This window comes from Cricetulus griseus (genome assembly GCF_003668045.3).
Source record: "Cricetulus griseus strain 17A/GY chromosome 1 unlocalized genomic scaffold, alternate assembly CriGri-PICRH-1.0 chr1_1, whole genome shotgun sequence".
Taxonomy (NCBI): Eukaryota; Metazoa; Chordata; class Mammalia; order Rodentia; family Cricetidae; genus Cricetulus; species Cricetulus griseus.
Window position 1 is genome coordinate 75,044,514 of NW_023276807.1, and position 27,595 is coordinate 75,072,108.

Consider the following 27,595-nt stretch of genomic DNA (forward strand, 5'->3'; position numbering starts at 1 on the left):
TAGTAAGAACCTCTTTATCCTCACCATGGCCTTAACAAACCCATCTAAAAAAAAAAAAAAAAAAGGTAATGTTGGCTGGCAGTGTGGCTGAGTTGGTAGAATGTTTGCCTAGCACATAGAGAACTTAAGTCAGATCCCCAGTGTTACATAAAGCAGGCATAGCGACACATGCTTGTAATCCTAGCACTAAGACCAAAAGTTCAAGGTCATCCTTGGCTACCTGTGTAAAAGACCAGCATAAAATACATGAGATTTTTATCTCAAAAAGGGGGAAAGGGAAACTGGGGAGATGGTTAGGTAAAGTTCCTGTCCACAAGCATGAAGATCTGAGTTCAAAACCCAGATCTCATGTGAAAAGCCATGCATGATGGTAGCACTATTTGTATTCCTAGTGGGAGGCAGAGATAGGTAGACCCTTGAGTCTGGCCAGCCAGGCAGCCTAGCATTACCTGGCAAGCTCCAGGCCAGCAAGAAACCCTTTCTAAATAAAGACTGTGCCCAAGGCACACCACCCAACAAAACCCCTCCAACACAAGGTCTTCCTATGTAGCCCTGGCTAGAACTCAGTAACTCAAATTACTGTGGGATTAAAGGTGTGTAACACTATGCTTGACATATCCCAAACTTCAAAAATCTTTTAATTTCAAAATCTTTTAATTTTTTTTTTTAATTTGGTTCTGTCTGTTGAGACAGGGTGTCTCTATGTAGCTTGTACATTAGGCATTGCTATGTACTTGCTATATACACCAGGTCTCCAGTACCAGAATTATAGTCATGTATACCACACATTTAGTTACTGAATTAAACAAGACTTGGCTGTAATACTTCTATCCACATGAAAGTACAGAGCCAAGTTTAGTGACTGGGTCACTATCAGAGTATTTTCATATGTTTTGGTAATATGTGTTTTGGGGGCATGTATTCAGGGAAGAAAATGGCTCACAAGAAAAAATGGGAGGTCACTCAGTCACATGCTAATGCAATCTCTATTCTATAAAGTGACTGAATATGAATCAATTTGTGCTTTTTAAATATATATAGTAAGGTGAGTCAAGCAGAAAGCAACAATTTTCCAATGGCAATACGGTGGATATTTAAGTGTTTTCTTTTTGTAGACAAACAGCCTGATTAAAATAGAATTCATCTGAAACAAACCATTCAAATAAATTTATAGTTCAGTAAATATAGTTACATATATATAGTGTATAACTAACATCACAATCATTACTGTTTCTCTTACCTTAAAAGCTCTCCTATCACTTGGCCACCCTACACCCTCTACTTGAGATGAGTATGGTTTCCCTCCATCCCCTTCCTGGAGCTTCCTGGGTCTGTTCCACATAGAGTGGACCACCCCAGCAGCCAGGACTATCTAGAGTCTGCCCACATTGCAGTCTTGGCTCCCCCTACATCCTCCATTTGAGATGAATGAGGGGCCAACTCAGGCCCAACTCCAGCCTATCCACTCCTTGGAACTTCCTGGGTCTGCTCCCGCATGTAGTGGACTGCCCTGGCAGCCCGGTCTATCCAGAGTCAGCCCGAATCAGAATCTTGGCCCCCCCTACGCCCTCTGCATGAGGAGAATACCAGGAGAGGCTGGATCATCCAGAGTTGCCGACATCCAACTCTTAGGCCACCTACACTCACTGGGAGACAAGAGGAGAGGAAGAGACCACACCTGCACCCACTGGAAGAAGGGATGGGAAGACAACAGTATAAGAACACAGTCAACAACAGAAACATCAATATGAAGCCACCAGGGTATAGAGACTCCACACCAGCAAGACGTGAACACCCCAACACAGATGAAGCAGAAGAGAACAACCATGAAGATGATACAGACCCTCAAAGAAGAAATGAGAAAATCCCTTAAAGAAATGGAAGAAAAACAAACAAAAAATTCAAGAAATGGAGAAAAAGACAAACCAAAAATTGCAAGAAACAATTCAAACAGTGCAAGGTTCGAAAGCTGAAATAGAAACAATAAAAAAAAAGTCGGGCGTTGGTAGCGCACACCTTTAATCCCAGCACTCGGGAGGCAGAGGCAGGCGGATCTCTGTGAGTTCGAGGCCAGCCTGGTCTCCAGAGCGAGTGCCAGAATAGGCTCCAAAGCTACACAGAGAAACCCTGTCTTGAAAAACCAAAAAAAAAAAAAAAAAAAAAAAAACAAAAAACAAAAAAAAAACCACAGTCTGAGGGAATGATGGAAATAGAAAAGCTGGGTACATGATCAAGAACTGCAGATGCAAGTATAACCAGCAGAATATAAGAGATGGAAGAGAGACTCTCAGGTGTTGAAGATACACTAAAAAAAATTAGATTCATTGACCAAAGAAAATTTTAAGTCCAAATCCCTAACACAAAATATCCAGGAAATATGGGACACTGTGAAAAGACCAAACCTAAGAATAATAGGTATAGAAGGTGAAGAAACCCACCTCAAAGGTATAGAAAACATATTCAACAAAATCATGAAGAAAACTCTCCCAACCTGAAGAAAGACATGCCAATGAAAGTACAAGAAGCTTACAGAACACCAAATAGAGTAGACCACAAAAAAAAGTCCCCTCGCCACATAATAATCAAAACATCAAATATACAGAATAAAAAAAGAAGATTAAGAGCAGCAAAGTAAAAAGGCCAAGTAACATATAAAGGCAAACCTATCAGAATTACACCTGACTTCTCCATGGAAACTCTGAAAGCCAGAAGGTCCTGGATAGATATTCTACCAACACTAAGAGACCTCGGATGCCAGCCCAGACTACTATACCCAGAAAAGCTTTCAATCACTATAGATGGAGAAAACAAGATATTCCATGACAAAACCAGATTTAAACAAAATACATATCCACTAATCCAGCCCTACAGAAAGTTCTGGAAGGAAAATTCCAACCCAAGGAAGTTAACTACACCCAGAAAAACATATGCAATAGATAATCCCTCTTTACCAAGAGCCAAAAAAAAAAAAGGGGTGGGGGGAGGGGGTGGGGAATCCACACACAATTACCACCAACAACAACAAATTCAAAACAAACGGGAACTAATAATCAATGGTCATCAATATGAATGGTCTTAACTCCCCTGTAAAAAGACACAGGCTAACAGAATGGATACGAAGACAGAATCCATCCTTCTGCTGCATACAAGAAACACATCTCAACTTCAAAGACAGACGGTACCTCAGAGTAAAGGGTTGGGAAAAGATTTTCCAATCAAATGGACCCAAGAAACAAGCTGGTGTAACAATCCTAATATCTAACAAATTAGACTTCAAACTAAAATCAATCAAAAGGGATGAAGAAGGTCATTTCATACTCATCACAGGAAAAATCCATCAAGATGAAGACTCAATTCTGAACAACTATCTATGCCCCAAATACAAAGGCATCCACATTCATAAAAGAAACATTACTAAACCTCAAATTACTGGAGCTGGAAAGATGGCTCAGAGGTTAAGAGTGCTGATTTCTCTTCCAAAGGTCCTGAGTTCAATTCCCAACAACCACATGGTGGCTTAAAACCATCTGTAGTAAGATCTGGTGTCCTCTTCTGGCATGCAAGCATACATGCAGGCAGAACACTTATACATGATAAATAAATAAAATCTTAAAGAAAACCCCTCAAATCACACATAAAACCTCACACACTTATAATGGGAGACTTCAATATCCCATTATCACCACTAGACAAAACCATCAGACAGAAACTTAACAAAGAATCAAAGGAACTAATAGAAGTTATGACCCAATGGATTAACAGACATTTATAGAACATTCCATCCAAACACAAAAGAATATACCTTCTTCTCAGTGCAACACAGAACCTTCTCTAAAATCGACCACATACTTGGCAACATAGCAAACCTCAACATACAAAAAAATTGGAATAACTCCCTGTATCTTATTGGACATAAGGGATCACGAAAACTAAGTCAGGGGAAGAAGAGAGGAGAGCAAGAAAAGAGATTCCTTAATAGAGGGAGCCAGTATAGGTTTAGAGAGAGGTCTGGCACTAGAGAAATGTTCAGAGATCCACAAAGATGACCCCAACTAAGAATCTAGGCAGTAGTGGAGAGGCAGCCTTGGATGCCCTTCCCCTATAATGAGATTGATAACTACCTTTATTGCCACCCTAGAGTCTTCATCCAGTAGCCGATGGAAGCAGAAGCAGAGACCTACAGCTAAGCAATGAGCCATACTCCTGGAATCCAGTTGTAGACAGGGAGAAGAGATGAGCAAAGGAGACAAGATCGCGCTAGAGAAACCCACAGCAACAGCTGACCTGACCTAGTGAGAACATACGGACCCCAGTCATAAAGCTGGGGAACCAGCATTGGAACAAACCAAACCTTCTGAATGTGGGTTCCAGTTAGGAGGCCAGGGCAGTCTATGGGACCTCTAACAGTGGAGCCAGTATTTATCCCTAGCACATTAATGGACTTCAGGAGCCCATTCCCTATGGAGGGATACTATTTTAGCCCAGATATACAGAGGAGGGTCTAGGCCCTCCCCCAAATGATGTGACAGACTTTGCTGATTCCCCCATGGAAGGCCTCACTGTTCTTAGGGAGTCGGTGGGGAGTAGGTTAGGAAGGGTTAGTAGGGTACATAGGAGGATGGGAGGGATAGGGAAGGGGGGATAGATGTGTAAAATGATTGTTTCTAAATAAAACAAAGGAGAAATTTAAAAAAAAAAGCTCCCCCGCCAGGTGTTGGTGGAACATGCCTTTAATCCCAGCACTCAGGAGGCAGAGGCAGGCAGATCTCTGTGAGATCGAGGCCAGCCTGGTCTCCAGAGCAAGTGCCAGGATAGGCTCCAAAGCTACACAGAGAAACCCTGTCTCAAAAAAAACAACAAAAAAAGCAGCTCCCCATCTTCACTGTAGCCACTCTCTTCCCTAACTCATGACCCAATAATCCTCACTTGTTCCTGCCACTCAAGTCTTGTCTTCCCTAAGGTGTCAAATCAATGCACCATGTTGTATGCAACCCTTTGTACATCAGCATGCCTCTGAGGTGTGCATCAACACTCTCTACTTATTGATTAGTATTTCACTATAGGCATATGATCCAATCTGCTTATCCATTCACCATGTGAAGAACACTCAAGTTATCTCATTAATGAACAAATACATGCATGGAAATTTTTGTGTGAGGAGATCCTTTCATTTTTCCTTGATAAACCCCAGTAGTGGGATGAGTGGATCACAAGGATTTGCATTTGGCACACTGAGAAACAGAACAGCTGCAATATTTTGTATTTCAACATTGTGTAACAAACAGTTTCCTCTGAGATTGAAACATTCCACCCTTCAGGGAAGCTCCTTAAGCAGAAAGGTAAAACTCAAATAGCTTCAGGAAGTCCCTGAAACTGACCTAGATTCACTAGGCCCCTCCCTGCTAGGGTAAGCAGTAAAAGCTGAAGAGTCCCTCTCAGAAGAGCAGAGCCAAGCTGCAAAGAAGACTCAGACAAGCAAAACAGCAAAGACGACTTTGAGACCAGACCAGTTGCCTGGAAGAGGGGTAGCTCAACTGAGGCACCTGGAAAGGACTCTCTTGTGATGTTCACATTACATTTAAAGTTTAGAGTTACTATGCTTGAGAGACCAAAAACCAAAGCATGCCTCTAACACATAAATCCCTAACTTGTACAGATTGTACCCTAGCAGCCCATGTCCTTTTTTCCCCCAGACACTGAAGACTATTCTTAAATTCACTGATCTCTTAACATTTGCTGTTCTTGCAAATTGATAGGTCATAAGGCTGATTTTGTAATCAAACTTGCTTACTCTGCTCAAAAGGAAGACAACTGCAAGACATACATGTTAACATAAGACCCTGCCTATACTTAGGCAGAATACCTGTAATCCTGTGGGTTTGTCTTTATAAACCCTGGGCCGATATGGCTAGCTGCTGCATCTGAAGAGAGCTCTTGGCTGAAGTCCTGATGCTGTGAGCATCCAGCATAAGTGTATTTTTTTTTTTTTTTTGAAACAGGGATTCTCTGTGTAGCTTTGCTGTCTTGGAACTTGATCTTTACACCAGGCTGGCCCCAACTCAACAGACATCCACCTGCTTTTGCCTCCTGAGTGCTGAGATTAAAGGTGTGCACCACCACCATTCCCCAGGACCAGTATTTAATAAGGCCTCTTCTTATTAAAATTTATCCATGATCATTGTGAATCTGAGTGACCCAGACCCATAACAACTCCAACCTATTGAGCTGCCTGCAGATTGTGCAGTGTGTTCCAGGTTCTCAGCCTTCTGAGCTGTTACCATGCTGGGATGGGCTTTGCTGATACAGCTGTCCTTGAGTCATTTCTGCTCCTGTAACTAACCGTAATAAAACATCAAGTTGGATTTAATGACATTTGCACTTTAGTCTGTAGTGGCATCCCTATCTGGGGTGAACAGACATGTGTGCTGTGTCTCCCCAGGAAAACTTTTGTCACACAGCAGCACACCAGGAATGTATGTGGCTGCTTGATCCCTATCAATATTAGGCACTTTTGCCCCAGCAGTGGGACCATAAATAAATAAATACATAAATGAATGAATAAATAAATAAATGAATAACTAAATAAGAGGTGGAGCCAGGGTCTGAGGCATAGCAGACAAACATTTCATCACTATACTATTACATCTTGAGTTCTCACTATGGTTTTACTTTATTATTTTATTTTATATTTTTGAGACTGCCTAGTCCAAAACTCACTATAAAGCTTTAGACAACCCTGAACTTCAAACTTCTTGCCCACACCTCCAGGATGCTGGAATTACAGACATGTGCTGCCCACATTTGGTTCACTTAAACTTAAGTGTCAAACCCAGAGCTCTGAACATACTAACAAGCACTCTACCAACTGAACTACTGCATCCCAGACCTTATTGTGGCTTCTCCATTTAGCCCAGACAGACCTTGACTGTTGATCCTCAGGCATTAGCCTCTGAAGTGCTGGGATTACAAACTATGATTTAAGTGTGTACCAAATATGCAGCTGAGCTGTACTGTTCCAATACTACTGATATTAAACATCTTTTCAAGTGCTTATATGCCCTTTGGTAAAGTATCCATCCAAATGTTGTTCATTTTAAAGCTGTCTGTCACCTTACTGTAATGGGGCCCAATACCTTAGCACAACTGACCCCATAATGAAAGTGCCATTTAGGCTGTAAAACTCAGCACACAGACAGCACCACCTGCCAAAACGAAAACAAAGACCTAATCCATCAAAGTCCATACGTTCTGGGAAAGTCTCAAAGTCTACTAACCTTGCCTTTTAGCTCCTGTAGTTCTGCTTCTGGCTAACTATTCTTGTTAACTGAAGTATGCCAACCCAGAACATGGTTTTTATGCTTAAATGCTCCCCGAGAAAGGCTCAACTACACTGGGATCCTGAACACCCAGTGTAGCTAATAAAGACTTTCTATTGGTTTAAACCCATGTCCCAGCAGTCTTCTCTGGTGAATGCCCCACAACACTTACTACTGAATTACAACATAACTTTACAAATTTTAGATATAAGTTACTTGCCAGAAAGAAGTGTTCTGAAATACTTTTCCCAGCCTATCGCTTGCTTTTCATTTGTTTTGTTTTGTTTTTGTTTTTCATACAGGGTTGTTCTGTGCAACAGCCTTGGCTGTCCTAGATCTTGCTTTGTAGACCAGATTGGCCTGGAACTCAAAGAGATCCACCCACCTCTGCCTCCTGAGTGCAGTGCTGGGATTAAAGGCATAAGTCCCAATGCTGCTTTTCATTTCTTAATAGGGCTTTTTGTTTTTGCTTGTTTGAGACAGAGTATTATGTAGCTGTCCCGGAACTTGCTATGTAAACCAGACCAGCCTTAAACACACAAAAGAGATCCACCGGCCTCTGTACCTCCAGTGCTGGAATTAAAAGCGTGAGCCACCACAGCAGCTCAAAAGTTCTTCTCAAACAGAAAATGCTTCTTGTTGCTGGGGGCTGAATCCAGGGCCCTGTACTTGCTAAGCACAAGTCAAGTTTTTCATTATTTTTTGGTTTTGTTTGTTTTGAGGCAAGACCTTGCTATGTAGCCTTGGCTGTCCTGGAACTTGCTATACAGAGATCGTGACAGGGCTTGTTTAGGAGAAATGACTCAGAGACAGAGCCTACAGTACATTTGGGCCCTCTTAAACTCTTTTCAGGGATATGCTATACTTTTCAGTACAAGATATTACACATATTCTTGTTAAATATTCTCATGAGGTTTTCTTAAATTTCTTTATTAGTCTGTGTATAGACATGTGAGCTGAATATGTTTGTTGGGATGGGGGCATATACATGCTACGGCACCAATGTGGAAGACAGGATAACTTTGTGCAGTTGGTGCTCTTTCCACCTTTCTGTGGGTTTAAAGAATTGAACTCTGGTTGTCAGGTATATTGGCTGTTTTTGTATGTCAACTTGATACAAGTTAGAGTCATCAGAGGAAGGAGCCTCAGCTGAGGAAATGCCTCGATGAGATCCAGCTGTAAGGCATTTTCTCAATTAGTGATCAATGGGGGAGGGCCCTGCCCATGGTGGGTGTTGCCATCCCTGGGATGCTGGTCCTGGGTTCTATAAGAAGGTGAGCTGAACAAGCTGGGGAAAGCAGGCCTTACAGTAAGCAGCTCCCCTCCATGGTGTCTATATCAACTTGTATGTCCAGGTTCCTGCCCCCAACATGCCCTTTGGTCATAGAAAGCATAACTAAGACATCAGGTATGCATCATCAGGCAGAAAGCACCTTTCCCTGCTAAGTCATATTGCTGCCCCATTTTTATCCTTTTTGATGCTATTATAAAAGACATTTTAAATTCAATTTCTTATTTATTACATATATTTTATGTGTATGTGTGGGCACACATGCCACAGAGTGCAATGAAGTCAGAAGAAAACTTGCAGGACTCTGTTCTCTCTTTTCACCATGAGATGTGACAATCATCTTTATCCACTGAGCCATCTTGCTTGCCTTAAATTTAATTTCTAATTGTTTATTGCTAAACAGAAATATAGAAACCTTTCCAGGTTCACAAATCAGTTCCAGAAGTTTTTTTTTTTCCTTAAGATTGCCACTCCTGGGACTGGAGAGATGGCTCAGAGGTTAAGAACGCTGGCTGCTCTTTTAAAGGTCCTGAGTTCAATTCCCAGAAACCACATGGTGGCTCACAACCATCTGCAATGAGATCTGGTGCCCTCTTCTGGAGTGTAGGCATACATGCAGACAGAACACTGTATACATGATAGATAGAGAGAGAGAGAGAGAGAGAGAGAGAGAGAGAGAGAGAGAGAGAGTGCCACTCCTTGATGGGTCCTGGTGTCTTACTTCTTTAACATCAGCCCTTACAAGGCCAAGGCAGGATTCCTATAGATTCCAGGCCAGCCTGGGCTATAGAAATGAGACTCCATCTTGACAAAACACCATAAACAAGACCCTGTCTCTTAGGCCAAGTACTCAGTGCCCTCATACATAGTAGGTTAGGATACCTACCAGCACTTGCAACAAGCAGCAAGGGCAGTCTTCCTTTTTCTATGTCATCTTTGATCAGTTTCTCAAGAAAGGCAATATCCTAGGACCAACAAACAAACCACAGAAATGTGAGCCAATCAGTATACAAGGTATACACTGAAAAATTACAACTTTGTGTGCAGGGTGTACACATGCACACATGTATGGATACTAGAGCACAGATGTGCTTGGAGACCAAGGGTCCACCTCAGAGCTCTTTGTCAAGAGCCATTCAACTTATTTTTGAGACAGGCTCTCTCACTGACCTGGGGCTTGCTGATGAGACCAGACAGGTTAAACAGCAAGGCACATGGATTAACCTGACTCCACCTCCCCAGCAATAGGATCACAAGCATGAGCCACTATGCTTCTTGTTGTTGTTTTGACAGTGTCTTACCATATTACTCCAGCTGGCCTAAAACTTGCTATGTAGACCAGGCTGGCTTTGAACTCATGGAGATCCCCCTGTTCTGCTACTCGAGTGCTGGGATTAAAAACATGTGCCACCCCACCCAGCTGAAGTCCCTATTTTTTAAAACCCACAAGTGAATTTTTTATTTTTTTAATGTGAGTTCTGGGGACTGAATTTAGGTCCTCATGTCTTCTCAGGAAGTACTTTACCAATTAAACCATTTCCCTACCCACCAGGCAGGCTCACGTAGCTCAGGCTGGCCTTGAAGTCCTCATTTTGCTTCCAACTCCTCATGGTGTGTACCATGTTTGCTTTTATGTGGTACTGTGGCTCAAATCCATGACTCTATGAATAATGCTTGGAAGCACTCTAACCTAAGTTAATGCCCAGTGAAATACGAATTATACAAGCACAGATGTCTCAAAAATTAATAACTTTTTCATGTTAGCTAACTATTTACTCTTGAATTTCAGACTTAAAATATTAAAATCTATTCAATCATATATATATATATATACATATATATATATATAATTTTTAAGCTACTATATGCTATGCTACCTGGACAAAATACATATTAGAAGCACTCAAAAAACATTAGTTTTTTTGTGATTTAGAAAATTTAGAGTTCTGAACTCCTTTTTTATTTGAGGCAGGGTTTCATAGTATAGCCTTGTTGGCCTGGAACTTGCTATGTGGAAATTTACCTGCCTTTGACTTACCAGTGCTGTGATTAAAGGTATAGTGCCACCACACCTAGCCTGAATCCCTCTGTTTAAAAGACTACTCCTATAATATGAGTAAATGTTTAATTGAATGACATTTAAAACCTTTCCAAGAAGAGACTTTTACCTTTTTTTGGTATCATTGAGTGATTTATTTTTCTTTTATTATTAATATTAAAGATTCCACAGTATTCCTCCTATAGAAAGTTCATAATATTCAAAGTTTTATTCTTAACAACTTTGCTTTCCATAATCATAGACAATAAAATCAGTTTTCCTTATAGACTAGCTATAAAAATTGAGATCAAAGGTAAAACTATACATATATAAGACGAATACTTTCTCATTCCCATAGAAATAGACAAGAAAACTATTTTGAAAATAGAAACACAGAATCTTACAGTTAATTCCTTTTCTTCTGTCTTCAGTATCAAGATATTTATCTATTGCATGTGTAAAAAATTACAACAACTCAACCCTTACATTGAAGGACTTCATTTCAAAATCTGTCTATTCACATAGTAGGAAGACCACACTTCTGAAGCCAGCTTGGGCTTCCCAGGAAGACAGACCTCAGCAAATCAAAAAATAAAAGAAGATAGTAGTGATGACTAGCTAAAACTCTGAGCTTGGAAAAGTTTCTCATGCTCAATTAGGATGAACGACGATGAAAGGGCTGGGAGAGCACATCCTCAGCATACAGGGGCCCAAGACCAAACGCCCCTCCAGCCACCCCCAAAAAAGCAGACTATGGGAAGACTGAAGTGATGGGGACATCCTGCTGTATATATGTTTCTCCTCTAGACTGATGAATAAAACACTGATTGGCCAGTAGCCAGGCAGAAAGATAGGCGGGGCTACCAGATGAATGAGGCAGAGAGAGAGGCGACAAGGAGACATCATGTAGCCGAGGAGGGAGTAACAGGTCTGGACCCTTTTCCGGTAAGATAAGACCATGTGGAAATACTTAGATTAATAGAAATGAGTTAATTAAGAGAGAGCTAGCTAATAAGAAGCCTGAGCCATCAGCCAAACAGTTTATAATTAATATGTCTCTGTGTGCTTCTTTGGGGCTAATCAGCTATGGAACCAGGCTGGAAAGAAACTCAAGCTACAAAATGAAGCAACAATGCAATTCTACATTACCATAGAAGCCCCAAACCAACAACTCACCATCTGATGCTGGGATCCAAACATAGTGTTACAGGGCACACGACACAAGCAGGACACAGGTAAGCCAAGCTGCAAGAAGAAACACATTGTTTACTTATGACTGTGAGAGACTGAGCAACGAAGACAAGACACAAATTATTCTTTAAAAGCAGAAATCTCAAAGAGGCATATCGGAATATATCTGTTATTACTGAGGCTGGCGATCACATGTGTGAAGTCTGCCTGGGCTACACAGTGAGACCACTACCTTTAAGATTTAAACAAACAAACAAAACAAAGCTGGGTGGTGGAGTTTGAGATCAGTCTGATGTATAGAGATCTGCCTGCCTCTGACTCCTGAGTGCTGGGATTAAAGTAGTGCACCACCACTGCCCAGGTAATAACATTTATTTTGAGATACAGCAACACCATGTAGTCTAGGCTGGTGAAATTTCTTTTCTTTTTTTCTCTCTCTCTCTCTTTTTTTTCTGTTGGTGGGAGCATATGCCACAGTAGTCAGAGGACAACTTTACTTTACATACTTTACATAAGTCTCTGGGGATTCAAACTGTAGTCCTTACCCTTGTGTAGCAAGCGCTTTACCTTTAAGTCATCTCCCCAGTCCCATACATACTATTTTACATTTATTTGTGTGTTATGTGTGTGTGCCTACACATTTGTATTTGCATTACATTTATGCAGGTTTCCATAGAGACCAGAGAGGGCATCACATGCCCTGGAATTGCTGTTACAGGTGATTGTGAACATCTCAATATGGCTGTCTCAAACCAAATACCAGGCAGGAGTAGTCATCGACTTGTAATTTTAGTCCTGGAAGGCAGAGACAGGGAATCTGCAGAGCAAGCTCTGGACCTGACTAAGAGACCCTGACTCAATGAATAAGAAGAAAGAATATTTGAGGATGACTCCTGACATCAACCCTGGTCCTCCATGAACACATATGTACCTTCTGACACAAACATAAAAATATGCACACATATACACATGGAAAAACCCACCACTCCACCGCCACCTGTTTTTTACATTACCTGATTACAAAGGTATTGGCCCAGGCCCGGTCTAGCAGCAGCACTAAGATATATGACAGGCTTTTTGTTATATAACACATCAAATCCATCCACTACAAAGTCTTCATAGCGAGAATGAATGGCAAGCCTACAGATTTTAGCAAGTCCTTCCCTCTCTTCTTCATGGAAATAAGCACATCCATTTTCATACCTATTAAGAGATCTCATATGTTAATGTACTCTTTTTAATTTTTAAAAAGATTTTTTGCTTTTACTTTGTGTGTTTGCCTACATGTATGTGTGCACATACTATTTCTAGTTAATTCTCATTTTTTTCACCAGTATAAAATTATGAAAGCAATTCTTTTCTCATAGACAGTAATCCTATGCAAGGCAGAGGGGACACAGTGAGGAACTCCTTTCATTTTCAATATCTGGTTGCTGGCAGTAGATGCAGGTTATAAGGAGAGAAGCAAAAAACGCTGCATCCACAACTAACTCCAGAAACAAAATGAGCAGAAACAATGGAAACAAAGACTAAAGTCCCCAGAAATAAAGAGCCTGAAGACAACAGCTCTCACTTGTTCCATGTTAATGCCAGTGCTACAGGCCGTCAGCACTAAGATATCTGAAATAAAGTAGCATTAACGTGCTCATTTAATTCTCAGATGAAATAGCTATTTATGCTCTCCCCACTTAATACAAGACAAAACCTATGCATGGAGAGGTGAAGCAACCCTTCCAAAGGAGAGTCATATGCATATGAAGCACCACAAAGCATTCCTCACAATCCATGTCTGATTCTGATTCACCTTTACCAGGAATTAAAAACCTTAAGGATGGCTGGAGAGGTAGCTGGTAAGTTAAGAGTACTGGTGGCTCTTCCAGAGAATCTGGGTTTGGTTCCCAGCACTCACATGGCAGCTCACAACCACCTGTGTAACTCTAGTTTCAGGGAATTTGATACTCTCTTTTGGACCCCCTGAGCACTGTACACATAAGGTACATATGGACACATGCAGTAAAAATACTCATACATGTTTAAAAAAGAAAAGAAAAAAAAAAAAAGGAGAGCAGGGTGTTGTGCTGTACGCCTTTAATCCCAGCACTTGGGAAGAAGCAGTAGACAGATCTGGAGTCTGAGGCCACCTTGGTCTACATAGCAAGTTCCAGGTCAGCCATGCTACATAGAGACCTTGTCACAAATAAACAAGTAAGCCTAAAATTAAACAAACGCATCCCTCATAATGTCTTTACCAGTAAATAAATGAATCCTTAACAAACAACTGGAACAAAACCCAGCTCATAACATCTTTACCTGAAAATCCGGCGTAGCCATAAAGTAGTGTCTGAAAGTATCCTGGTAGTCAGTTTTCTCAACTTCTCCTTGTCCAGAGTTGAAATATAAGCACCCAGACTATGACCCAACAAAGCCATGTGACCTTGTTCTCCAATATTCTGGATTCTGCCAATCAAAATCATTAGCGTATTAAGAACTGATTATCACCAAAGCATAGAAAAGGAGATAAAGTTTAAACAGTGTTTCACAGAAATTTGGCAGACTTTCAATTCATTTCATGTCCTGCAGAGAAATTCAGAAAAAAATGCATATGAGGTGTTGAAAATTTGGGGAAAAATACTTTTAAAATTGAATCCTAAAAGATAAATATCCTTCTCTTTACTGATAATGCTTTACTGATAAACTGTTCTTAAATTCTCTTAAAATGTAGTTAAATATCAGCCTTAAGAGCTTGGGAGGAGGGCTGAAGAGATGGCTCAGAAGTTTAAGAGCACTAGCTATTCTTGCAGAGGACCCAGGCTCTGTTTCCAGCACTCACATGGTAGATCACAACCATCTGTAATTCCTGTCCCAATGGATCCAACAAACTCTTCTAGCTTCCAAAGGCATCAGGCGTACAAGTGGTGCACAGACATACATGCAGGCAAAACATCCATACACAAAAAAAATGATGATGATGATGATGAATTGCAAGGTAAGGGCAAGTAGCTCAGTTATAGGGTGCTACCCCTACATGGACACCCACACATATATCATACATTCACACACACACAGATACATACTTTAAGTCTTCTAAAAAGTCTGTTTCTTTAACAACTTCTAAAAAAGGTTCTGAGGCTTGAACTTGAGATCCTGCCCATGCAAGGCAAGTGGTCTACCACTGAACTACACCCCCAGTATCAATAAAAGTCTTAAACCAAATAAAAGACATAATCTAATTCATAAGAAAAATATTATGCTGAAATACCTCACCTTATATTTCTCACTCACTTATCAAAGATCCTTAAGTGTGCTAACACCACTGCAGCAAAGGTGTGGGGAAAGTATTCTCACACACTGCTGGTGAGCCTCTGAACTGGCTTATCTCCTGGGAGCATTGGGGTCTATGAAATTCAAAATACACACATGCATTATCTGACCCAGCATCCTAATTCTATGACTTACTCCCCAAACACACTGCCACTGCAAGAAATGACATATGCTTAAAGTTATGGCTACAGCAATGTTTGTATCAGTAAAATAGGAACATGAGTCAAATTCTATTCATGTATTCAAAGTAAAATAAAGTTTCTCTTAATGAGAAAGTTCCTTGTATGGCATGCAATGAACTCCAAGTACTAACTGAAAAATAATCAGGACACAGAGATAGTGTGCCTGGATGGGGTGTGTATGGATTTTTGCTTGTACATATAAACACATAAAATACCTGTGGACATCGTCTATGGCCATGAAAGAGAACCAGGTAGGGAGGCCTCTGTGTGTGTGTGTGTGTGTGTGTGTGTGTGTGTGTGTGTGTGTGTTAGTACTGGGAATTGAACTCAGGGCACATATATGCTACCACAGCCTAGAAAACTATTTTTGTATACCCTTTCTTATCTTTTCTCAATTTTATTCTGCTTTGTTTTGAGTCTTGCTATATAGTCCACAATAGCTTTAAGCTTGTGACACCCCTGCTTATTATGACTCCAGAATGCTAGGATTACAGGTATATACTACCATGCCTAGTTTATCTTCTGCCTTTTGAACAAAGAAACTATATTACTGATAACAAAAAATTGAAGACAAAATGAAAATATATTTATTTAAATATACTACACAGATGAATAAATAAAGCAAAAGGTGATTCACAGACAATGAAGGTTAATCAATTTAATGGTAGTAATTCTTAGCAAGCTAAAGAAAAAATAGAAAAAGCACATGGCATTTCAGTCCTAATACCATAAAAATGCGGGATCTACTTTTAGAATATAAAGATGTCAATTTTTTTGTTTGTTTGTTTTCAAGACAAGATTTCTCTGGCTATTCTTGAACTCACAGAGATCCAGCCTACCTTCTAAGTGCTTGGATTAAAGTCATGCATCATCACTGTCTGGCTTCAATATAACTTTTAATGAAATTATTACTCAATGTAATTTCTTCCTTGAGCCACTCATGAGAACAGAATCACAGACTTTTTTTTTTTTTTCTTTTTGAGACGTTTCTGTGTAGCCCTGACTGTCCTATAACTGGCTCTGTAGACCAGGCTGGCCTAGAACTCAAGAGATCCACCTGCCTCTGCTTCCCAAGTGCTGGGATTAAAGGTATGTGCCATCACTGCCCAGCCAAGAACAAACTTTCAAAGATAAACTGCTAACACTCCTCCATTACCGGGTGCTCTGAGGCTCCTCATCTTCGTCTCCATGCATCAGATTTTGAACTAACTGGAGGATGCTCACCATATCTTGTCCACTGCAGAACAAAAAGGGTTAGGTGGTTGGAAAGAATACATATGCCCCTCCCCTCCCAACCATTTCTCTCATTGAAACTAGCTTAAAACTGGTTTTTGTTCCTGTTCTTTTTAAACATTTGGCAGCTAGCTCCAAGACAAAGAATGTTTAGAGACAGTTTGTACATTTTCAAAGCATTCAAATCATATAACTTTACTTATTCTTTGACCCTAGCTGTATTTCTTTAATGGACCATTTCATTCCTGAAAGCAGAGAATATTTAGTAAGTATAAGAGCCAATCTTTGTAAGATGCTAGAAGGCTATAAAATTTTTATTAAATTCTCTTTTAACAAGATTCTGGAGTCCTATTCACTTGAACAACCACCTTAAACATGTAATCATTTATTTCCAAGTCTTATCCAAGCTGGAGGATTTGAGATCTGCTTAGAGTGTGAGCAGATACTAAATAGAGTATAAGTAGACAGACTGACTTCTATCCAAGATATGCTATTAACTCGTTGTATAAGATGGAAACAGGAGAAAAATGTCAATGACTAAAACAGTATGAAATGGCAAGGTAATTTATGGTGCATAAAATGTAAAAATACTCTATTAATAGAATATTATTTTTTTTAAAAAGAAGCATTGGAGGGATATAGTAGGGAGTGGTAGAGAGTTTGCCTAGCTTTGAACTCTTCTAGGTTCAATCCCTAAGACCACAAAAATAGTACTAAAAATAAAAAAAGCATCATCAAAACAGTGCTCCAATATCCCCCAAGGTGCCTTCTAAAATGAAATGCTCTGATCCTTTAGCACTGCAGAGGGAAGGAGGGAAGGGTAAAAAGCTGAAGCTCACTTGGCTGCTATCCTATGACCTTGAGTGAGAGAGCCAAAGGAGTTGAGCCCAAGCATTATAGAATGGAGAGAAGATAATCAGACGGTGCCTGTAAAGCACTTATAAGCTTCAAATACTAGACATTAGCATTATTAAATGTAGATAATAATATATTAAGTACTCCTGACCACTGTTAACAATGTTTTTAATGTGCTGCCAGTCTGAGAATTCCAGATGCTCTTGGGAGCTCTAGAAAAACTTTTGTGTAATTTGGAGAATAAACAAGTCCTTGTCCCTTCACACCTGAGATAGGAGGAGACAGGATCTACTTCCTATTCTAAGAGGTGAGAGCTCTACAGACTTCAAATCAGCAGGATTCATGCTATAAGCAGAACGACTGAAAACATTAGTATCTGGGAGTGTCAGACATGGTATTTGCTGTATGGTGTGACATTTCCTTAATGCTTTCTTTTGCAATCATGTACAACTTATATTCAGGTCAAAGAACAATTCAAGGGAGTTGTACTATTGACCTAAGTACAGTTTCCTGTTATAAAAGAAGAATTATTTGTCCCAAGGAAGTTGGGCTGGGGCTTTAATTGGAGATTGACTGCTAGCATCCTATGAAAATGACAGCCAGCTACTTCTTTTTCACTAGTAGTTCAAACCACAAGGACTTGATAAACATGCATTGATTGCAAACAAATTAATCATTCCAGCAATGATTAAAGCTGACATTTTCCTTTCATTTACTATATTATGGTTTTTTCATCTTGTTTTGTTTTTGAGACAAGATCTCTTTGTGTAGTCCTGGAACTCCCTATGTAGACAAGGCTGGCCTTGAACTTAGATCTGCCTGCCTGTCTTCTGGGTGCTGGGATTAAAGGTATATACCACTATGCCTGGTTCACTTAATATATCATTTTCTTATAAACTGTATCAAATTAAAGTATCTCTCACAATAAAACTCAGTCTAACAATAGAGATTACAGGTTTCAAGAATGAACTAGTTTGCTATCCCAGTTATAGTTATGAATTCACAAATGGCTTTTGATCATAGGTTATAGTTATGAAAGGGGGGCCAGGCATAGTGGGACATGCCTAAAATCTAGTACTCAGAAGGTTGAGGCCAGAAGATTGCCACTAGTTGAAGGCAAGCCAACGAACAAAAACAGTTCTGAAAGAGAACAAAGCTGGTAAGCTCACTATTATCATCAACCAGCCAGTTTTCTAATGTTCTACTAAGTACCTACTTAATTATCTTGGTACTCATTCAAAGTAAACTTGTGAGAAAATAACGGTTATATTTTGGGTTAAGAAAAATGCACATTCTAACTAAAGGTACCGATCTTCATTGCCACCTACCTGCCCTGGAGTGGCCCTGGAATGTCCTCTGATACTGGCTTCTTTCCGTTTTCCTCCTCTGTTCTTCTGGGTTACAAGAAAAAAAAAAGTGACTGCATGCTTTAACCAATCAAGTTTCTAACATACGAACATGCAAACGTGATTTTACTTAAAATATATAGTGACTGAAGATTTTAAACACATTAATTTCATCTTCCTAGACCCCAGATATACTTAAGTTTCAGGAAAATAATGTAAAACAACCACTTCAACCAACTCGTTGGTCAGTTGATAGCTTATGTGACTGAATCTATACTAAGAAGTATTTTAACATTCAAATCAATGTATTCCATAAACAAAATTCTGAAGTGGCAGAACTGAAAAGTCCTTCCCAAAACTTTAAAATCCTTTCATTGCAAAGCACCTTCTAATTCAATACCTGTAGCTTTAAAGTTAGCAGAATCTGACATCCTAAAGATGGAAATATCTGTAACAGGAAGAAACCAGAACCACCAGATTCAGAACTGGCTGGACACACTCAGCAGGGCAGTTTCTATCCTACATGCTCACCTCTGACTGCTCTCCAGCATCCGCATTGCCTCCTTCAAGTTTTTTCCCATTTCAGCTAATGTAAGGTCTGCTATCTAGGAAATAAACCAAAATGGGCAAAATTTTAACATTTCTCTATTACTACTTTTTGTTTATTCTAAAAACAATCTTTTTCTGTAGCCTAGACTATCCCGGAACTCATGGCAATTCTCTTGCCTCAGCCCCTCTAGTGCCAGGATTTCTCTTGCCTCAGCCCCTCTAGTGCCAGGATTAAAGGCATGAGCTACCATATCTGACTTGGTCTATTACCTCTACTACATAATTCATTCAGAAAAACCAAATACAAGTCCACTTCCCTTGGATTTACTATAAAATGTATAGATATATTGTAACGGACAAAAGTATAGCATACAAAGTAATAGTCTCCCAGCCCTACCCTCTTAGTGGGACCCATTTTCATCTTATTTACCCCTCTGTAGCTCACTTTACAGTAAATATTGCCCCAGGCGACAAGCTAGCTTCATTCCTCTAGTAGTTACATCTTACTCCATTTGTTAAATATACCACATATAATTTAAATAGTCCTAAGTTAATAAACCCTGAAGTCATTCAAATTTTCTATCTAAAGAGACAAAAAACAACAAAAAAAGACAATATAGTAGTATGCTACTCATTTTTAACCATTGCAGTATGCTAAAAATCTTACTCTTTTCCTTTCTATAAGATCTTGGGGTCTGTGAATGTTGTATTATGTGGCAAAGTCTTTGTAAATGTGATTAGGATAAAGATCTTGAAATAGTTGAAACTTTTACTATCTAGATGAATCCAAAATAAAATATATCTTCTTTATGATAAAGGCAGAAAGAAACACATGTATGCACATGCATACAAAGATTACATGAAAAGTGAGCAGAAAAAACTTTGAAGATGCTGGCTTTAAAAACTAATGACATAGCCCTATGAACCACAATGACGAGCAACATGGTGCTAACCCTAAGGGTGCAACAGTGGCAATCATACATGATGGTAACCAACAGCTGTCTAATTAGACATCTTAACAGGAAGGAAATCATGTCTGCTGCTAGAAATCTGGCTAGCCAACCATCAGGGGCTGGGAGATCACGGATCTTAGAGGAGAACCTACTGCTGCCACCTTACTAAAGCTGCATTCTAAATATCCCACAGATACCTTATAGCTCAAAGATATCCCATAGCTTCTATCCCTCATCAAAGAAAGGACACATTAGAGAAAAACAAAGGGAACAAGTGATGTGGGTTGCCCAGGCCTAACTGATCATCTATGAACAACTCCTACACATAAGATTCAGGGAGCATGGACGAAAGGGGTGCCAGAGGATCAGGAAAGTTGTTGTGAGACTGTGTCGCCTAAAAATAACAGGGAAGCTTCACTCATGATATCACAACAATATGGCTTCCTACACAAGACCTGAAGAAGCACAACAGCAACAGACATGCTGAATCTTATAGGGCCACCCACACATAAAAAGAACTACAGGCAACTAAGGAATCCTGAGAGCACAAGAAATAGTTCTCCCCAGGGATGAGCCCCTAATTGGTTATCTACTACCAAGTGGTCAGCTCTGAAATCACAAACATACAAATTACACTATTTAGAGCAGGTTGTATAGGGGAAATGGGGAAAATGATGCAAATATATTTCAACTTAACAGTAATAAATAATAAAAACAAACAAACAAAACAACCCCTTCCCAAAGTACTCCAAACCAAATCAAACAACCAACCAACCAAAAACCCTGGAACTCAAAATCAGTCTTCCTCTTTTTCCTCCTCCCTCCCTTCCCATTTTTTCTTCCTTCCACACCCTTTTCCTACCCTCACCCCACCCTGATTTTCAGGGGAGAGTTTCTGTCTACATTACCCAGGCTGGTATCACAACTTTCAATCCTACTTCAGTCCCTCAGAGTAACTAGAAACAGGCATGCACCACCATGTTGAGCTTCACTTCATATATATTACACTACTAAGTTTGTGATTTGTTCCAGCAGCCACATGAAACTAATCTGTCCACAAGCCAGAAGATAATGGCTCTGTCTAGAAAAAACTGGTCTAAGTGGTGGCCTCTAGAACATGGAAGTGGGAAGACAAGCCTTGGTCAGAGGGGCATTTCTGTTTGTTCCCTTCTGTTCCTTTTGGATTGTTTGCCATTTGTGTACATTTATCTCCCTCCAAAAAGAAATGAAACAAGTGTTTTTAATTCTCAAAATTTAATTTTTTAAAAATATGCTTTATGGCAATTAAAATTTTTTAATTAAAATACAATTACATAACCTTGCCACTACCCCACTTCTCCCTATCCCCCTAAAATTTAAGGTCTCTTTTTCCTTTATTATTGTTACATGTATATTCAAATAAATATATAAATTTAACCTGCTGAGTCAAAGATTTATTTTATTATTTAGTCATGTGTGTATATATATATATACATATATATATATATATATGTATATATATATATATGTTATGTGCATATGGGTGCCCAGAGTCCAGAATAGGGAATTAAATCCCCAGAACTGGAGTTAAACGTAGCTGTAAGGCACATGATGTGGGTGCTGGGAACTGAACTCAGGTCCTCACTCCCTCTCTCCAACCCCAAATTATTAATTCTTATAGAATTAAAACATTCAAGGGCTTAAGGTTCGATGCCTTTCAGTACTGGACATCAGACTCCTTTCTCTCTATAAAATGCAGCACAATAATTTTTTCTATTATTGCACTGGAACAAATCTTTTTAGCTAACAGCAAACAAAAAGTCATAATCAGTGATATGACTCTGCGGGTAAAGGAACTTGTCACCAAGTCTGACAGCCTGAGTTCAAGCTCAGGGATCCATAAGGTGGAAAAGAATATTAACACTAAGTCATTCTCTCACTACACATGTGAACCTAGCTCAGTCTCTCTCTTTTGCCTGTTTTTGTTTATACGCTTTTTTGAGACAGTCCTATGCTTCATAGTGTGTGTGTGTGTGTGTGTATGTGTGTGTGTGTGCATGCAAGAATGTAGAAGAGGCTACAAGTCAACATAAAGTGTCTTTCACTTTTATCTTTTGAGTAAGGATCTCTCAGATGAACCTAGAGCTTCATGAACCTACACGAATAAAGAGTTAAATTAAAACCAAGTGTAGAGGTGAATGATCCCTTGGAGGGTGGAGGTAGGAGGATCAACTGTTCAAAGCCAACCTCATCTACGTATGGAGTTCCAAGTCAGCCTGGTCTACATGAAACTTCCAACTCAAAACACAACAAAAAAGAATGCAATTGAGTTGAATGTTGTGGATGCTTGTAATCCCAACATTCACCAGGCTGAGGCAGAATTCAACTGCTATGAATTTGAGGCCATGGGTTTGATCGTCAGTATTACAGAAACTGAGTGAAGTGATACACAGCTTGGTCTCAGCACTTGGCAGGTAAAGGCAGTAGGATAAAAAATGTAAGGCCATCCTTGGCTAAACAATTAGTTTAAGGCCAGCCTGAAATAAACCAGGCCCTGTCTAAAAAAAAAAAAAAAAAAATGCAAACAGCCCAGAAATTGTGCAAAGATGCCTACAGAAGGGGACTATTTTATGATATTAAGGAGAAAACAGTATTTTCTACAGCCCATTCTTAAGAAAAAGGTTATAATTTCATTTTTGCTTTAACAGCAAGCATTGGGGCTGCCACAGAATAAGTAGGATGATCCTTAATAATTACTGAGTTGCTTTTAATCAGCAGGCATTATGCTAATTAACTACCTTACACACATTACCTCCCACATAACTAAAGTTTACTTTTAATGATCACTTTTTTCTGGGGAGAGGGGATCTCTTTCTCTCTCTCTCTCTCTCTCTCTCTCTCTCTATATATATATATATATATATATATATATATATGATATCTATATATCCTAGAACTTACTATGCAGACCAAACTGGCTGGCCTCAAACTCAGAGATCCTCCTGACTCTGTCTCCTGAGTGCTGGAATTAAAAGGCCTGTGCCACACCTGGCTGGTGATCATCTTTTTAATTCATATTTTCCTCAGAAACTCTCCATTCAGAGAAATTTTTCATTCTACAATGTTACATCTAGTTAGGAACAAACAAAATACAGCTAGTGAGATGGTTCATTGGGTAAAGGCATTTGCCACCAAGCCTGTGGCAGGGGTACTTTAAGAGTATTAATAATTAAACCAGGAAAAAAGGTGTAGACTGGGATGGTCCTAGGCAAACCAGGATGTAGTCACCCTACCTGTAACTAAATGTTTACTTCGGATCTTAAACCTTATTCCTTCTAGCAAAGGTAGGAAAATTACATGGTGGTGCTGGTTTATGAGCTGTAAGGGAAATGGAAGAGCATACACTACAAGGCAGCACACCTGCAGTGTGTCACTGGTTCTCACAAATCCTACAAAAGATTTACTTTCCTGCCTTCATCTTTCTTTGTGTTTGCCATGAGATATGTAAGCCCGGTGGCTTACCACCCCAGAACCCATGTAAAGGTGGAAGGAGAGAATCAACTCCACAAAGTTGTTCTCTGGCCTCCAAATACATACTGTGGCATGAGTGTTCACCTATGCATATTGCATAAATAATTTAAAAATAAATGTGCCTGAGTAAAATAACCTGATTAAATGTCTGAGATCTACATGTAACATAAAAATAGAAGGGGTCCAGCAAGTGAGGGGTAGGGAACACAGGGAAGGACAAGTGGGTAAAGGGGAAAAGAACGAAGTATAAGGACAAATATTTATGAAAATGTCACAAGGAAACCCAATACTGTTTATAACTGATTTAAAAAATTTATTTATTTATTGGGCTGGAGTGATGGCTCAGCCGTTAAAGGCTAGGCTAACAACCAAAAAATTTATTTATATGTATGCGTGTGCCTGTGTGTCTGTATGTGTACCTCGTGAGTGCAGGAGCCTATGGAAATCAGAAGGTGTTGGAACCCCTGGAAACGGAGTTAAAGGCAGCTGTGAGCTGCCATGTGGGTGCTGGGAATGGAACCCAGGTTCTCTGCTGAGCAGCAAGTGCTCTTAACTGCTGAACCATCTCTTCAGCCTCTGTGTATACTTACTTCTAAAATAAAAAACCAGGACCTGTGATGGTGTACACCTATGATCTGGGGACTTAGAAGGCTGATGTAGGAGGATCAAGTTCAAGGCTAGTCTCTGCTGGGCTTTATGAAACTCTGTCTCACATAATAAAACAGGATTATCAAGATGGCCAAATGGTAAAGGTACCCGCTCTGCATGCCTGACAGCTGCCTGACTTTGAACCTCAGAACCCACACTGTGGAAATAAAGGGCCACCCCACACAAGCTATCCTCTGACCTATACAGGCATGCCAAGTAACTCTTCCTATGTTTGAATGTGTCTGTGAGGACATGAAGACATACTATAATTATTCATTCATAAAAATGATAATTTCCAATTTCAAAGCAATAATATAATTGCTGACAAGGTGTGACTACTAGCATTTAACCTTGCAAATTCATGAGCAGGCAAAGAATGTAAAAGAGCAAAACATGCAAAAAAGTGAAAAAAATCTGTAAAGCTAAAGAAGCAACAATATTAATACCATTACACACCAAGCATTGGTCACAGATAGTAGTGCATGGAGGTACAAGAAAAGCATCAGTGGTGGCTTGAGTGACATGTGCCCCATAGTCTAGGGCACTGGAATATTTTTGGTCCCCACTTGATAGCCCTACTGGGGAGCCCATTAAGAGGTACGGCCATGCTGAAGGAAGTATACATTGGGGACAAGATCTGAGGCCTTAAAGTATCCTGCATCCCTAGTTGACTATTTCCTGTGTACTCTCAGCTTCCAGCTCCAGCTGCTGTGACTGCCATTATGGGTCCTAACCCTCTGGAGTTATAAGCCCCAAATAAAAGAAGTTGTCCTTGTCATGGTGTTTTATCATAGCAACAAAAAAGTAACTAATAAAGCATCCAAATCACCATCGGAGATACACAGAAATTAAGACATTCAAGTCTAAATTACACACACAGACACACAGACACACAGACACACAGACACACAGACACACAGACACACACACACACACACACACACACACACACACACACAGATCCCCCACCCCCTAGAAACCAGATTCTAAAAACCATCACTTAGACATTATGTCATGAATACTACCTTCCAAACAGTACACCAAGAAAAAAATACCACACAGCAGGAAAGCATTATTTCTAAGTTCCTATTTATCTGGAATCACACTGGCACACCAGTAACAACAACAACAAGCCCACACAAAAACAATTTTAAAAAACAATTTCAAAAATATCCCAAATACCCTCTTCTTCAAAACTCCTTACTGGCCATCATCTTCACTTCTTTACTATTTTCTACTACTCCTTCTTACACAATGATTTCTTTAAAAATGTACACCTAGTAGCCTATTGTGATGTGCGTTCCTGTAATATCAGCACATGGAAGGTTGGAAAAGAGTTTGAAGCCCACTTGGACTACACTGCAAGATCTCATCTCAAAAAATAAACCGAAGTAAACATGTTGCCCTTCATTATACCATAACCCCCACAGAGATCGCATCTTATTCACCTCTTCAGCACTCAGCACTGGATTCTCACCTTCAACTAATAAGAATGTACAAATCAAAACAGATTTCTGCATTAAGTGAAAACATACAACATTCAATCTAGGCTATAATGTAATTCACAATGCTAACTATAACATCAGGACTGGGGGTGGAAGGAGAGTACCAAAAGCTCTGCCACAAACACCTCCACAATCCAGAATAAATCAGAACTGCCAAGGCCACACACATGCTTCTTTACTTGTTGAGACAAGTCCTATGTAGCCCTGGTAATCCTGGAACTCACTATGTAGACCAGGCTGGCCTCAAGCTCACAAGAAATCCACCTGCCTCTGTCATCTGAGTGCTGGGATTAAAGGCGTGTGCCACCATGCCCAGCCAAGGCCACACATTTTTAGGAGCAGAACTCTAAAATAGCAAAACCCCTCTGTCTCCTTTGATACCCAGCAATGGGTAATCATTTACTCCCATAGCTACCAGGCACCTGTATACAAAATCCTCACTTTGAATGAGAGCTAAAATGCTAGCCCATCATATCTACACAGAAATCCCTCTACACTATGTGAAAGAGTGCCACAGTACACACAGAAATCAATCATTTTAAACTTGCCTCATTGGGATTCTTGTGCTTTAAAGAAATTTTTTTAAAGGTTTGTTATTTTTAGTTATGTGTATATGTGTAAGGCTGTGCAAATTTAAGAATACCACATGCATATAGGTACCTTTGAAAGCCAGTGAGTGTCAGTCAGATCTCCTAGAACTGAGTTACAGGCCGTTGTGAGCCACATTACATGAGTGCTGAGAGCCAAACCCAGGCCTTCTACAAAGGCAGCAGTCACTCCTAAGCACTAAGCCTTCTCTCTAGCCCCTTTCTCATGCTTTTTAAAGGCAGACATAAAAGTTCTGGCCATCCTTGTCATACTGCTTTTGTTCCTCTTTATAAAGCTTCTGACAGTAAAATAATTTGTCTTTTCAAATCAGACTCAAAAGAGAAATGTTTAGTTTAGGGTAAGGACTAAAACAGAAAACAAAGTACCCACAAGTCCTCAGTACCACACAAAGCTAGGTGTGATGACACGTTTGTAGGCCCAGCACTCAGGAGGTGAAGACAGAACATGAGTTCAGGGTAATCCTTGGCTACACAGTGATATCCTGTCTCAAAGACAAAACCTAACAAGCAACAGTGGGCTTAGGTTAAAAAACAGAGTTGAAGTTGCCTCTTCGAGAGATAAGCAGTTAATTAAACCACCCAGCTCTACTATATTGGTGATTGAAAGGGCCTAACCCTGCGCTGCTCTGTATGGCAGCCATATACCGTATGTGGCTGTTGAGCACTAAAAATATGTTTAATACACTAAGGAAATGAATTGTGAATCCTGCTTGATTTCAGTCCATCTAGATTTAAGTTGCCAAGTGGATTCCCTAACTGAACAGCAGCTCTGAGTTGTCAGTTAATGATTCCCAACCACAGGCAATTCCACCCACCCCATCTAGAGCCATTTTTAATTGTCACAGCTGGGAGGGTACTGCTAGAACCTAGTGGATAGAGGCCAGGGATTCTGTTTAACATGCTGTACTGCAGTGAACCTCCCACACGTCAGAATCACTTGACACAAATATCAGCAGTTGAGAAGCTTGAGAAACTGTCCTGAGTCTGCTCAAGGGTGGAGTTAAAGCAAACACAAAACAAACTGCAGCACACCTTGTCTAAATAGAATA

At 39.9% G+C, this 27,595-nt stretch overlaps 1 protein-coding gene across 11 annotated transcripts in view; it reads right to left on the reverse strand.

Moving 5' to 3' along the window:
- Nucleotides 1-27,595, reverse strand: part of Pdxdc1 (pyridoxal dependent decarboxylase domain containing 1) — a 62,856-nt gene that overhangs the window by 31,225 nt on the left and 4,036 nt on the right. For 5 of the 11 annotated variants that reach the window (XM_027387900.2, XM_027387894.2, XM_035452767.1 and 2 more), the window contains 7 exons: nucleotides 19,305-19,378; nucleotides 18,756-18,821; nucleotides 16,496-16,576; nucleotides 14,147-14,293; nucleotides 12,850-13,039; nucleotides 11,822-11,890; nucleotides 9,494-9,572 (listed from right to left, as the gene is read on the reverse strand). In XM_027387900.2, the coding sequence (XP_027243701.1) occupies nucleotides 9,494-9,572; nucleotides 11,822-11,890; nucleotides 12,850-13,039; nucleotides 14,147-14,293; nucleotides 16,496-16,576; nucleotides 18,756-18,821; nucleotides 19,305-19,378 (706 nt within the window). Of the gene's footprint in view, nucleotides 1-9,493; nucleotides 9,573-11,821; nucleotides 11,891-12,849; nucleotides 13,040-14,146; nucleotides 14,294-15,100; nucleotides 15,212-16,495; nucleotides 16,577-18,755; nucleotides 18,822-19,304; nucleotides 19,379-27,595 lie in introns of those variants that run through there. The other 6 variants (XM_027387898.2, XM_027387895.2, XM_027387899.2 and 3 more) reach the window with 5 other exon arrangements.